General features: G+C 47.2%; 1 protein-coding gene across 3 annotated transcripts in view; it reads right to left on the reverse strand.

Annotated features, from left to right (window-relative positions):
• Positions 1 to 2,945: 2,945 nt before the first annotated feature.
• Positions 2,946 to 13,835, reverse strand: part of MRPS10 (mitochondrial ribosomal protein S10) — a 240,645-nt gene continuing 229,755 nt past the window's right edge. For 2 of the 3 annotated variants that reach the window (XM_069608504.1, XM_069608506.1), the window contains exons 7-8: positions 3,442 to 3,531; positions 2,946 to 3,357 (exon numbers count right to left, since the gene is read on the reverse strand). In XM_069608504.1, the coding sequence (XP_069464605.1) occupies positions 3,271 to 3,357; positions 3,442 to 3,531 (177 nt within the window). In that variant the 3' untranslated portion in view covers positions 2,946 to 3,270. The remainder of the gene's footprint in view (positions 3,358 to 3,441; positions 3,532 to 13,835) is intronic. The other variant, XM_069608505.1, reaches the window with a different exon arrangement.

The following is a 13,835-nucleotide window of genomic DNA, read 5'->3' on the forward strand; positions in this document are numbered from 1 at the left end:
CTCCCAAATTGAACATTGCGGAGAAAAGGGAGCTAAAATGATGTGCCCAAGATCACAGTTTTGGTCAGATGGGGAAACAAGAATGAGAAACTACATTTTCTTATTCCTACATTGGTACATAATGAATTGTGACGATTTACTAGATGTCACTTCTCCCATAGGGGGAGCCCCATCCTATGAGGCAAGGGAGGTGAGACCACTACCAGATAGTCCCCCTCGGGTGGTATAATGCAGGAGGATCTCATGAGGAGGATCTTCCACTCTAGGGATGAGTACGATCATCTAGGGTGCAGCCCTTGTAACATCAGCAAGCCCCCCACACACTCTACCCTCTCTTTCCTCAAATAACCTCTTTGTAGAGAGTTAACCTATGTACTGTTACCAGGTACAGAACTATAGGGAACCTTAAAATACAATGACGAGGAAGCATGTAGGAAACCTCACTTTCCACACAAGTACTGGTACGAGGTAGCCCCGCACCAGTATCAAGAACAAAACAACAAAAGAGATGAGAGACTTATACAACAAGCCGCTTGGAAACTGGCTTCTTTGCATAAAACCTAAAGAGGGACAAAAATACCTGTCAACTCCAGCTGAGACAGACAGCAGCAGGGTAAACTGTCAGGCGCGGGTCTTATAAAGATGCTTGGGGGACCCGAGAAGATGAAGCACGGAAGACAATGTGGAGCTGCTGAAGCCTTTCTTCTCGGTTCTCGGGCACTGCAGGAGCAGTCCTGAAGGACTGAAGGAAGCTGAACCGCACCTTGCTGACATGGAGAGAAACCCAACAAAGCCAAGCTGCATAGAGGGAGACCATTCAACCATCGCAGATGTGGAGAGAACCGCTGTGAAGCCCAAGCCACGCAGAAGAAAGTCGCACTGTCGTCACAGAAACAGAGAGAAGCCTGAAGCGGGAGAGAGGCAAATCCTTGTCCTTGGAAGCCCGAGTGACATACTGACAACCCCATATGAAGGTAATTGGAGGAACGCAAAACCCAGAGGGGATTTGGGGTTAGAAGGGAGGCAGGCATTAAAGACTCATTTGGCTTAATAGTTGAGGGGGTGGAGGGGCAGATTAGCTCTTGTGTGCATCAGACCTATCTGAAAGCTCTTCTTGTCAGAGGATGGGGGAATCCCAGGGGCCACCAGAGAAGGGTTTAGGACCCATACCCAAGAAGAATAAGAGTCCAGGGTCAGTAACCCTAGTCATCTTCTTCGTGGCAGTACTTGGCAGGTTAGTGAACCACTTCTGCTGAGTCAAAGAGGAACCTGGGTCTGAACCCAACCACAGTTGGAACTTTATATGGTATTGAACAGAGGAGACACTGGAGTGTCCAGGGGAAGGGAGTCATTCCCCCCCAGATCTAGTGCGACTGGCACGCTGTATAACGGTTGTATACTAATTGACCTTTTCACAATTGACCTAGGGAGAATTGACCTAATTTAGAAGGTCAATTAGGACATATATGCGGGGGGAGACCCCCCACCCAATCCAAAAACCCCCGCAACCCACCACCTAATCCCCTTATATTGTTTAAAATCCCAAACCAACCCAATACATACATAAAATAACTAAAATAATATAAAGGTCAATTTGGCAGAAGGTCAATTATGACCACTATACATAGGTCAATTGTGAAAAAGGTCAATTGTAAAAGGTCAATTTGGGTAATACAAATGAGAAACATCAGGAGGAGGGAGTCATCCTCCTAATATCAAGTGGCGGAAGTAACAACAAGCTTCCAGCCAGGGGACGGGAGTCATTCCCTCTGGCCTTTGACTACAAAGTGTTAAAATAACTTTTCAACTTCCATTTTCAAATAACTTTACTCCCCCGGATTCATCAACGACCCAAGAGAAGAAGGATTGTTGGGCTTGTATTTTGTTTGCTTGAGGACACTTTCAACCAGGGGAAGGGTGTAATTCTCCTGGACAACGAACAGTCTAGCCATATCTATTTTAGTTATAAGTGTGAGGGGCAGAACGGGAGAATTCGACACAGGACAGTGGACATTTTTTATTTAAACAGACATTCTGACAGATCCTTTTTAGTCTTTAGTTGAGGCAGGGGAAACCCCTCATAGAAACAGGGACAGGTAGGACTTTCTATTTCTTTTCACAAAGAATAAACTCATTGCCAAACACCATGGTACCCATTGTATCAGTCTCCTTCTTCTGCACCCTTACAGAAACCATTAGAACTGTGGTCTAAGTAATGTGTCCGCTTTTACTCAAGTGGGGGTAAGCTAGGATTAGAACGGAGATCTTGTGGTTCCACAGTTTGCACTTCCACCATACCTCCTATTTCCTTCCCACCCTTTCTTCACCTCTGTTGTGCCTTTGGTTGGGGGGGAGGGGAGTCAGTGGAGGGAAGGTGAATATTTTCATCTGGGCTGTATGGTTGGAAGGTGGTGCTGTCTCTACACAGTTTGAGAAGATGAGTGGATGGAGGTGTACCTGTACGCATTGGATAGGTCATGTGTGTGGCAAGGTGGGGGAAGTTGTGTGTCCAGCTTCCTCCCTAAGCAGGCCATGACCAAGCTACAAACTCAGCACAGAAATGTTGCCAATGCCCTCAACCAGAAAGGAGCAAGGCAGATGGTATGCCGAGGGTCCCCGGCATTGCTCATGGACGACGTTCCCTTCTCTGGGTGTGCAGAGTTCTGGTGGGTATGCAGATTACACAGGAAATAAGTGCAAAAAGAAGTTTGTTTAGGGTTCATAGTTCATTACCATAATGTGATATGCTGCTTAATGATAATGCATGTAAGGAGCCCTGGGATATCCCAGAAAGCACATTCCAGAAAACTTCCAACCATATGTGCATAGATTTTGAGACAAATGTTGCATTTTTCAATTACATGTATTTCAAATATTAAATAATTGTTTCAAACTTTCCTTTACTTTGCTATACCCTGGCTCTATGCAGACACCTACTCCACAGGTTTTACTTTGTATGACATGACACATTTCTAGTTTTATTTTTAAGACGGCCACACAGGGCATTAACCTCCAACGATGTTAATTGGGTTGTTTTACGGAACTGCACGGGTTGATGGCTTCCAAAAGCACAATATGCAGTAATCACAGGAAATAAATGAATGACCCACTGTGAAACATAATCCAGGAACATAACGGGTAAACATACAGTTCAGATGGCCCCATCAGTTCGAACGTTTAATGGATGCTTTCACCATTTATATGTGCACATTTTATTGGGTGAGCAGATAGTTATAAATATACATTCCACGTACATTTGTATGTGTCAATTCAAGATGTTGGAGCAATTTCTTCTAGTGATGGTATTGATTCCCACACTGGCTTCCTCAGGTGTTCTGGCAGTTTTTCCAACGTAGTCTAAAATGAAATACATGGATTAAAGGACACCTTTCTCAAAGGTGAGTAAATATAGATTTTATAGAAAGTTAATTAGAGGAATACCTTCTTGATTTCCATAGCAACGCCTTCAGGAATGTTTCTTTGAATATATTCCAAGTACACATCAGCTGTGCATCCAGTCAAATACTTCATCTAAGTAAGCAACATGAATAAATGAGTTATGGTTGTAGCAGAACACATTGTTTTAAAGCTTCGGACCAGAAAGGTTAGTTAGATGAACAGGTAATGTGTTTCCAAAGCAAAAGCATTCAAAGTTTCCAAACAAATCTCAATACAGTGCAAGTAATTAGATTGGAGAAGTATTCAACTCCCTTTCTATCAGAAAACAAAGAACCATTCCCTTTTAGGGGCTAGAAAAGTACCCCTCCCCAGGCACCCTTTATGGAACCACCCCCACTTATAATCTTGGCCGCCCTCCTTTTATAAACTAGTGGCAGTTCGATAACTCAGCTCCCTTCCCCTCACAAACTGTGTAGACCTGGGCAAGTCAAATTTTTCTACACACTTCAAGATGGAACTCAGCAATAGGTTGCAATTAACAAAGGATACGGTGCATCTCTGAAAGAAAATTGAAATCCTGCTGGTTGGCCCAGTAGATTCCAATCCTCTTGACTTCATCTGGCATAACGGCCCGGGATCACCACCTTTGGCTGTCACAAAACCTCAATCAGTTCTTTCACGTACATGTCCTTCCCAATCGGAAATTACCTCAGGTGCACGAGAGGATTCTAGCAAATGTATGCAAACCTGGGGAACGCTGTTGGGCAGGGCGCAGGTTGCAGCAGATAGCCAATAAACGATACTCTGGCCTGGGGGGATATTTTATGTTATAAAGCTTTTATACTACACCAAACACCACAATACTGGTCTTACAGTGCTGGTACATTGCCTGAGAAAATTGCAAATTGTGCCCCCACCTTGGGTTATCAGAATGTGTGTGGGAAGAAGAAAGCAAAACATGATTACAAGTGGGGAAAAGGAGAAGTAGGAATATGATACAGATGTGAACGAATTGGAAGATGAAATGGGAGGGTGGTATAGGGAATAGGATTGTATAAGAAAGGGTGTGTGTAACTGTGGGCAGCAGATCGGGCAAAATGCTCATCTAGGAAGAGGGAACTAATTAAAACGTGTGTAACAGGCATTTTCCAGTGATGGGGGATTTCTGGTTCCACAGAATAAGTACTCCAATTAGTGGATGCAAGTTTGTGTGTACCCGAGTCATTCAATGGTTGAAGGCCAACATTGTCAGGTAATGATTTCCATGTCAGAAGTGACGCAGCTAAGGATAGGCTGAGTAAAAAGGTGAATTAAGGTAGTCATGAGAGGAGAAAAGGAAGAGAAGGATGGAAGTAAAAACTACCCTACAAGAGTCACACATGCATGGCCTCCCATGAGGGTAAATTCATTGATGCGAGTTGTGGTAAATAGGGAGTGGATGAACTGGAATAATTTAATCACTGGACAAACAACTCCACTATTATAGGCTGAATGCCTGATGTGAGTAGTGTTAGGACAGTTTTTCTAAAGTCCAACTAAGGGCTTCATGAAACCATACACCTGAGGCAGTACATAAATCCACTCTTAGTACAAGGCTGTACCACCTGATAACATTTGGTAGCATAGACAGAGCTGCCAGGCTCATATTAGGAGGGAGAGAGGGCTGTAGCTTGGTACATAGAAATTGTAGCATACATATGGTCCAAATAAACACTGAAACACTATGGGCCTCATTACAAGAATGGAGGTAATGAAAAAGGGAAGGCGGAATGGCAATACCAGCATCATTAACGGGTCCTGGGCATTACGACCCGACAACCCGCCAATACCACCACCGCCCGTACCGTGCCCCCTCATACCGGCATGCGTGCGTACACATGCCTCTTCGTGGAGTAAATACCGGGATGCCGGTAATAGGAGGCCATCACAACCGACACGGGCAGGCAATAACCGGCATCCCGAAGGCGGTAATTAGGGCCTGCACGATGCCGGCCATACAGGCATCACGAACCACCCGTAAACAGCAAGCTGCAATCAAGCCAACTGCCACAGGTGCACACAATCACCACAGGTGGAGTCAATGGAGCCTGTCCCAGTATAATAAAAGTACACCCACACACCACACCCCTTCCTACCCAAAATGATACTACTAGCAGTTGCAATCATGGGGCTGGAGGACATGCCAATAATGCTACAACTACAGCAACAACAGATACTAAACCATCCTCCTCATCTCTTAAATCAGAAATCAAAGAACCTACCAATACTAACCACCAAGACCTTCGCTACAAATGCGCCCTGCTCAATGTTTGCTCGCTCACTGCCCATGCGCTAGAAGTTAATGATATTATAACTAATCAAGACTTGGACATACTGACCATCACGGAAACCTGGCTCCACGAAGACTCCGGCCCAGCCATCACAATCGCACTTCCCAAAGGTTACTCTATCCTCAGACAGGACAGGCTAGCCAAAACAGGAGGAGGAGGAGCCCTAATATTCAAAGAGAGCATATCTATCAGACCTATACCCAACCAGGGAGAAGGAAAAGTAGACATCCTATCCGCCAAAATAGCACTATCACCTAATAGTACCATAAATATACATGTGGTTTACCGCCCTCCAGGAACTCCGTCAGACTTCATAGGACAAGTTACCCACCTCCTAGGAAACAATTAATAAAAATCCACCAAAACGCTACTCCTAGGCGACATCAATCTAAGTTTCAACGACGCCAATGACAAAAGCGCCACATCCTTCTCAAAGGACCTTAGTGACCTTGGCTTCTCTCAGAAAGTCACTTCCCACACACATGCAAAAGGTTGCATCTTAGATTGGATTATAGACCACAACTGCAAAACAAACATGGTTTCCAATACTGCCCTCTCATGGACAGACCATAACTGCCTGCTATTCACCATCCCCATAACGCCATGCGCCAAGTCGACCACTCCAGCACCGGCCACAGTAGCCAGAAGCGCTAAAAAAACTCACTGCAGAGAACATCAGTGCCTATCTCAACCTCCCATGCCTAGCACCACCATTCTCTGCCGACCCTGTCATACTAGCGGAACTATTCAGAGACACACTGACTAACGCCATCAACACTATCGCCCCGCTAGAAAACAAAAAAGAAAAGAAATCCTTCCACTCCAACTCGTGGTTCACAGAAGAGCTCCTTAACCTGCGCAACTCCAAACAGCAGGCGCTAAAAACCTGCCAGGCTAAACCCTGTAACACCACTAAAGATATCTTCCAAACCATCGCTAAAAAATACAAAGAATCTATATTCAAAGCCAAATCAGAATCCTACAACAACAGAATCTCTTCGTCCAACTCACATTCCAAAGAGCTATTTACCATCTTCAAAGAATTAACAGTACCTCCCACTTGCAGGGACGAAATTGTTAAAGATGCAGCCTGGTGCTCCAGCATACAAGCTGCCATGCTAAAAAAAATAGACCTCCTCCAGAACAAAATCTCTGACCATTAGAAAGCATTACATAAACAGAAGCACCAGAAGCAAACACAACAAAAACGCTCAGGCATCATCCAGCCCAATTTCTCCTTCTCTGAAATATCCGAGAGATGTCTTAGACATCCTAAAACATCTCAAACCTTCACTATGCAAGGGCGATGTATGCCCCCCAAAAATTATCAAAGAATGCGCGGAGCAGCTCGCTCCACTAATCACCGCCTTCATAAACGCCTCATTCAAAACATGTATAGTGCCCAACTGCCTCAAAGAGGCGTGGGTACGTCCCCTCCTAAAAAAATGCTACATTAGACCCCTCCCAACCAAATAATTGCAGACCAATTACTACCATCCCTTTTCTTCTTAAAATATTAGATAAGGCCGACCACAGGCAAATCCAACTGTACCTCAAAACCAACTCTATCCTTGGTAAGAGACAATCAGGATTCCGCAAAGGACAAAGAACGGAAACCGCATTACTAGATCTGAAAAACCAAATCACTTCCATCCTTGAGATGGGTAAGCCTGCATTACTCCTGCTCCTAGACCTCTCAGCAGCGTTTGACCTCATTGACCATAACACCCTCACCAACCACCTCACATGCTGCGCACTTCTCCAATCACGCAGCAACTTGGATCACGTCCTTCCTACAAGGCAGAGCCATGAAAGTGTTCTCCAATATAGCAAACGCTGAGCCCACTATCATACACTGTGGTGTTCCCCAGGGTTCCTGTACTGCCCCTACACTTTATAATCTATTTACAAAGCCACTCTTCGATAAACTGGATGCACTTGGGATCACATACACAAACTATGCTGATGATACCCAGGTGCTCCTTCCCCTCACGGGGAACTATATCAAAGACGCTTCTACCCTCCAACAAATTTACTCCACAATTCAAGCCTGGATCCCGGATCGACACATGATGCCATGGTGCTGCGTAACTCCACGCTCCCCCGTCACATGGAGCGACATGCTGGACGATGTGCCTGGCTTGTTGGCGAGTTGCCTGACTGGCCCATGGCAGTGCATCAGGGTAGTGATGTGTTGGGATGCATACTCCACCTGAGTGGGAATTGGGGGATGCATACTCCACCTGGGTGGGAATGGGGAGGGATGCATACTCCACCTGGGTGGAAATGGGGAGGGATGCATACTCCACCTGGGTGGGAATGGATTGTGAGTGGAGAATGCACGCAGAGCTAAACACTCCTGACCTGAACCTTCCAACCCCAATATAACACATCACTGACACACATTGGACCAATTACGTATATCAATGACAACATGTAAGACGCACAACCTGGCCACCATGGGTATGACAAGCAATGCATTACTAAACATGATTGCAACTGTGCCAATGTGGCTAGTGTGACCATGCACATTGTAGTATACACAGCAAAAATAGGAGGCAAAACATTGTCCTGCAACCACAGTACATCCGCATCAGCATGCAAGAATTGACCATGCATCATCTGTACAACGCCATCCAGACTACCATACCACATTGCAGTAAAGAATGCATCTAAATAATATTTGTGCATACGTACAGGGACATTTGCATGTCGACAGCAAATAGCTGGAGGCCATGACTGTGAATCCTGAAGGTGGCAGCTCAGAGTGACTCACATAGACCTATTTGTATTTCCTTGCAGGTGATGGAGGATATCCCTTGAAGCCTTGGCTACTTACCCCTGTGCGGAACCCGCAGAACTGCCATGAAGAGGAGTACAATCGAGTACATACCTGTACCCGTGTAGTGATTGAGCAGACCTTTGGCCTGTTGAGGCGCGGTTCCGCTGCCTAAGCAGGTCTGGTGGAGGATTCATTTATAGGCCTGAGAAGGTGGCAAAGATCACCATGGCCTACCACTGCCACCTGACATTCACATGCATGCACCGGGTGAGGATGATGAGGATGAAGACGGAGAAGCAGCACCCCTGCCAGTACGTGATGCACAGGATGGCCGTGCAGTACGCCAATCACTGATTGACGAATACTTCAGACCCACAGGGACGTTGATAGATATGTGTCAGTGACACATTGTATACTGGGTCCATGTGGACATACACACAGGGAATGTGGGGAGTTGGGCACTCTGCACCGTCATAAATTAAATGGATACACACAAAATGAACAATGTCCAGGCATTGAAGGATTTTTCACACAACGGGTGTATTGAGATCAACTGCAGAAATGTGCAACCCCCCCAAATCCCCAGTGAACTCCCAAAACCCCCCAGTGAACTCCCCCTAATACACCCATTCACCGCCGACACCATCTGACCCACTCCCATAGTTGTCCCACACTATTTCCTGGACTTCTTGATGTCCGGGGGCAGCATTTCTGAGTGCCTCGCACTCCGTCTTGTTAGACGCACAGGGCTGGAGGGTGCAGAGGAAGTGGGTGCAGAGGAAGCGGGTGTGGTTGATGGGGTGGAAGCTGTGGTGATTTGCACGTGTGGTGCGGGTTGTGGCTGCTGCATGTGCAAGGCGAGGACCTGCGTGATGGCCCCCAGACTGTCTCGCACCATCAATACAGAGGCATTGACGGCAGCTGTGTTCGCCGCTATGGCGGCTGTGTTCGCCACTATGGCCTGGGCAATCTCACGCCCCATCCGCGACATATTGATGGAGAAGGTCTAACACAGAGTCCTGTCTAACCTCCACCCTCGCTAGCCATGCCTCAAGGTTGTTGGGAGCAGCAGTGGTCGAGGGCGCTGCGACCGGGCCTGCATTGGCAGTGCTGTCCCCAGGGAGGCTGCTGAGGTCCGAATCGTGCAGCAAAGGATCTGCACTGCTGCAGATGGGTGAGGGCTGAGTGTGGGGTTGGGGAGTGGACACAGGGCTTGGGGAGTGTGGACATGCCATATGGGTCAGTCCATCCTGGTCCACATACTCCACCACTGCAGTATCAATGTTGCTCAGTGGGGCAACGGCCTCGCCTTCCACTGGTCTAGCCAGCTCTGTGTCCACAGTGTCAGACGTTGATGTTGGGTCCTCATGTGCGGCCATGGCCTAGCCACTCGCCCTGGGTGTTGGTGTGGGCTGATAGGCTGCCCCGGATGTGGTTTTGCCGGTGGCCGTTGTCTTGGGCCGGGAAGTGGATGCCCTTGTGGTTGGTTCCTCACTGGCATCTTCTCCATCGGTGCCTGGGGGGGTAGAAAAGATGCAAGGCATCAGTGATGGTGTTACATGCAAGATGCATTATATGGTGCTGTGGAGTATTTCATTTATCATGCATTCATTTCTTACAGGTGTGTCACACAGGGTAGTATGAAGGGGGCATTTTTGCCTTTGCTGCATGGCAGGTGACATGCCGTTGTATTGGGGTTTGTGTGATATATTACATGGGCACGGTCCATGTGTGTTGGCTGTGTGTTGGTAATGGGATAGGTACTCAGCATGCATTTCAGTGTGGTAGGGTTTGGGCCTCCATCTGGGCAAGGATATGTTTATTTGTGTGTTGGGACATGCATTGCCTTGCCTAGACTCTCTTTGACATCACTTGTGCTACGTCATGGTTTCCCCTGCTGGGATCTGCAGGGTCACTCACCTCCATCTCCTGATGTTGCGGCACCCGTCTCCATCTCCCCAAAGCCCTCGATCGAATCCATCTGTATAAACGTGCTGCACGTCTCCACCCAGCGTGACAGTTTGGCAGGCGAGTGGGGTCCCCCGCCTGTGGCCATGGCCTCCCTCCTATTGCTGGCCAGGATATTCCGAACCCTGAGGCGGAGGTCATCCCAACTCTTTTTACAGTCTTTCACTGTCCGTGGGGTGGTGCCGACTGACGAGACCTTGTGGGTTACCTCCTCCCAGATCTCCTTTTTACGCTGCTGCTGTCATGATGACTACCCCCGGGGACCCAGACCAAGTCCAGCAACCCTGGAAACAGGCATCAAGTTATACTAAGCAAACCCAACAACCCCTGCTAGGGGCTATTTGGGTGCAGTCCTGGTGCCTATGGCGCCAGGCTCATATGGAGAGTCAGTCCTGGCGCCATAGGCGCCAGGCTCATAGATTTAAACTTACCTGATGCAGACCATGCTGCAAACTCACCTGATCCAGACCATGCTGCAAGAGCTCCAAGCCAAAGGAGGCTTGGAAGGGACTACTTTACCTAAGGGACTATTTTTTTACTCGGGTGGGGCTGGGGAGGAATACTTACCTGGGACTACTTTGGTGGCTATTTACACCACGCCCGAAGAGCAGCACACGCTTCGCGTTATTCTGCATCCGGCAGCGTAACGCTCACCGTGCCTGCAAGTCTGCATCCAGTCTTTTGCCACGCCCGCCTCGAGTCCGGAGCTCCTAGAAAAAGGGGAGAGAAGGAGAAAAGGTTAGAACAAGAGCAATACCTTTGATCCTTACCTGAATTCCCGATCCATCGTGCCTTCGAGCTGGAAGAGAGAAGTTATTTTATGCGCGTCGCCTCGCCTGCAGCAGCGCCGCGCTGAACTCACCGGCCTTCGCAGCATCTTCACATTCCACCGCATCGTTCTGCATGCTCTCGCCGCACTCCGGCACCTAAGGGGAAGACAAGAACAGCAAGGTGAGCCAAGGGAATACACAGGCAATATTAGTTACCCCCCATAGACTTACCTGATTTTACCACCGGGGGTACTATTCCTCTTCAGAGGTCGGCGCACCTTCCACTGCATCCTCGCTGAATCCCCGCCCCCTAAGGGGAAACAAAAGGACAGCAAGGTGAAACAAAGGGACAAACAAGGGGAAACCTCCTCATCACAATAGACTTACCTGATTTTACCGCCGGAGGCATTATTCCCCCGAGACTTCATATTTTCTCTCAGTGCCTGAATAAGGGAGAAAGCAACAGGTTACATATTGACATAATTTTAACGAACTGTGTTGGGTAATACAAATCCTTACCTGAATATTACCGGTTGCAACAAGGAACTCTTCACTAGGGTCAAGCTGCAACCTGCAAGGAATCGGACAAGAGTGAAAGTCAGACATTTGAACTTTTACTAACTACATACTTACGACGTCTTGCCGGGAATCTTGCCGGGAATATTGTTCTGGAACTCACCAATTCCTTCGAGCCAGTGAAGCAACTGGTCATCAACGCGCCCCTGCGCCTTATGCAGGATGGAGAGCTCATCTTTCCAAACCGGTTTATAGTCATTTTTTCGAATGCAAAAATAATGTTAAAAAAAAAGTCGAATTTTTTTTTAATACGTTTTTTATTCGAAATGGGGGGGTTCCCCCAACCCTCCTTTTTAATTTTTTTTTTTGTTTTACCCATTTTTTTTTTTTTTCAAAAAAATGACTGAGCACCTTCCAAACCATCAGGTGAGACTATAAGAGGGGACATCATCAGTGGGGAGAACAGCGGGAGTGGGGCAGGGTTAACTCTCAACTCCAAGGGTGGTTAATTCCTTTCTCCATTTGCAGAAGAATATTCCTACGGGCCAAGTAAACAAAGCTAGGTGGGCCAGTCCAGTCCGTCATCTCGGCACTACGCGTCACATTAGTGGAGGCCGCAGCTGTCCAGTTCAGATCGACGCCCCTGTGGGAGCCAGGTGAGCAACAGCTGCACCTCCCTTTTCAGGTTCTGCAGGTTGATCTCCTCTGCATGCGCGGCAAGGGTGTCCGCAAGCATGTTCAGTTCTTCGTCTTAAAAATGCTTTTTGAGCAGGCGGGGTGTTGATTTCCTGGTAGCCTTAGACATGGTGAAGGGATTGGCACTGGTCTCTCCTGAACACAACTGGTGGTTTGGGAGGATTGCAATGGATTCTGTTTTTAAAGATGGCCGCCGGCGCATTTCCCGTTCCGACGCGATGACGTTACTTCCAGGTCCGGTATTACGAACCCGGTATTAGCATGATGTTATTACCAGGTCGGTATTAAGGGGTGTCTCCTATGCGGAATCGGTATCGGCGGGTCCCGTGATGGCGCTATCGGGGGGGGGGTTGGAGGGCCTTTAGAACCATGGTGGTATGGCCATTACTGGCACGGGGGTTCGCGCGTGCCCGTGCACTCGTAATCACCCGCTATTAGTGGGGTCATACGAGCACGGACCCACTAGTTACTCCATGCCGGTAATGTCCCCGTTTTTACCGCGCTCCTCATAATGAGGCCCTATGTATTTTAGAAAATAAATGATTTAAATACAAGTAGGTCCAGATAGATTTTGGGGAAATACGTACTATAACACATCATATAAACACAATTTTAAAAAACAACTCAATACTTATGGGATACAACTCAAAGTATAACCTTATCAAGAATACACTAAGCAGTCAAAGTAAGTCAAACCTTAAACACATTCAGAATGGCAGTCAGCTATCATTGGGTTGTAAAACAAGGTTATATATACCTTTAGAATACCATCAGTAATTCAAGGATAGTAGACCCCGTCAGTCATGCAGTGACCCTCACTTACAGAAGTCACTTAATAAACCAACCCAGTTACAAGTATACACCTTGTAACAGATATTACCTTGTAGAAGTAATGTAACACATATACTTTTTTGGAGGGCCTTACGCAATGATAAGTATGAACATTCAACTATTTTAGAATGCACTACGCAAGTCAGGGAAAACTAAAACCAATGTTACCAGTTTAGAAGAGCAACAGCTGTTCAAGGTAAGTAAAGATCCATATACTTTTAAGAGGGGCTACAAGCAAATCAAAGACAAGTATTAACTTCAAGACACACTGTTTTAGAAATCCACTAAGCAGATCAGCGAAAGCAAAACCCAAATGGTACACTTTAAGAATGACACAATGGGCCTCATTACGACTCCGGCGGCAGCCGTGCCGGTAATTACACGGCTGCCGCCGGGAGTCGTTTTTATTCCAGCACCCGGCAATGGGCAATTACTGGGGCATCCCGGCCACACCGGTACCGGTAATTGCCCATTGCCGGGGGCCGTTATTAATAACTCCCCATTCCCATTTGAGCCCAATGGAGTTCAATGGGAATGGGGAGG

Source organism: Ambystoma mexicanum, chromosome 4q (assembly GCF_040938575.1).
Source record: "Ambystoma mexicanum isolate Mex_15411 chromosome 4q, UKY_AmexF1_1, whole genome shotgun sequence".
NCBI lineage: Eukaryota > Metazoa > Chordata > Amphibia > Caudata > Ambystomatidae > Ambystoma > Ambystoma mexicanum.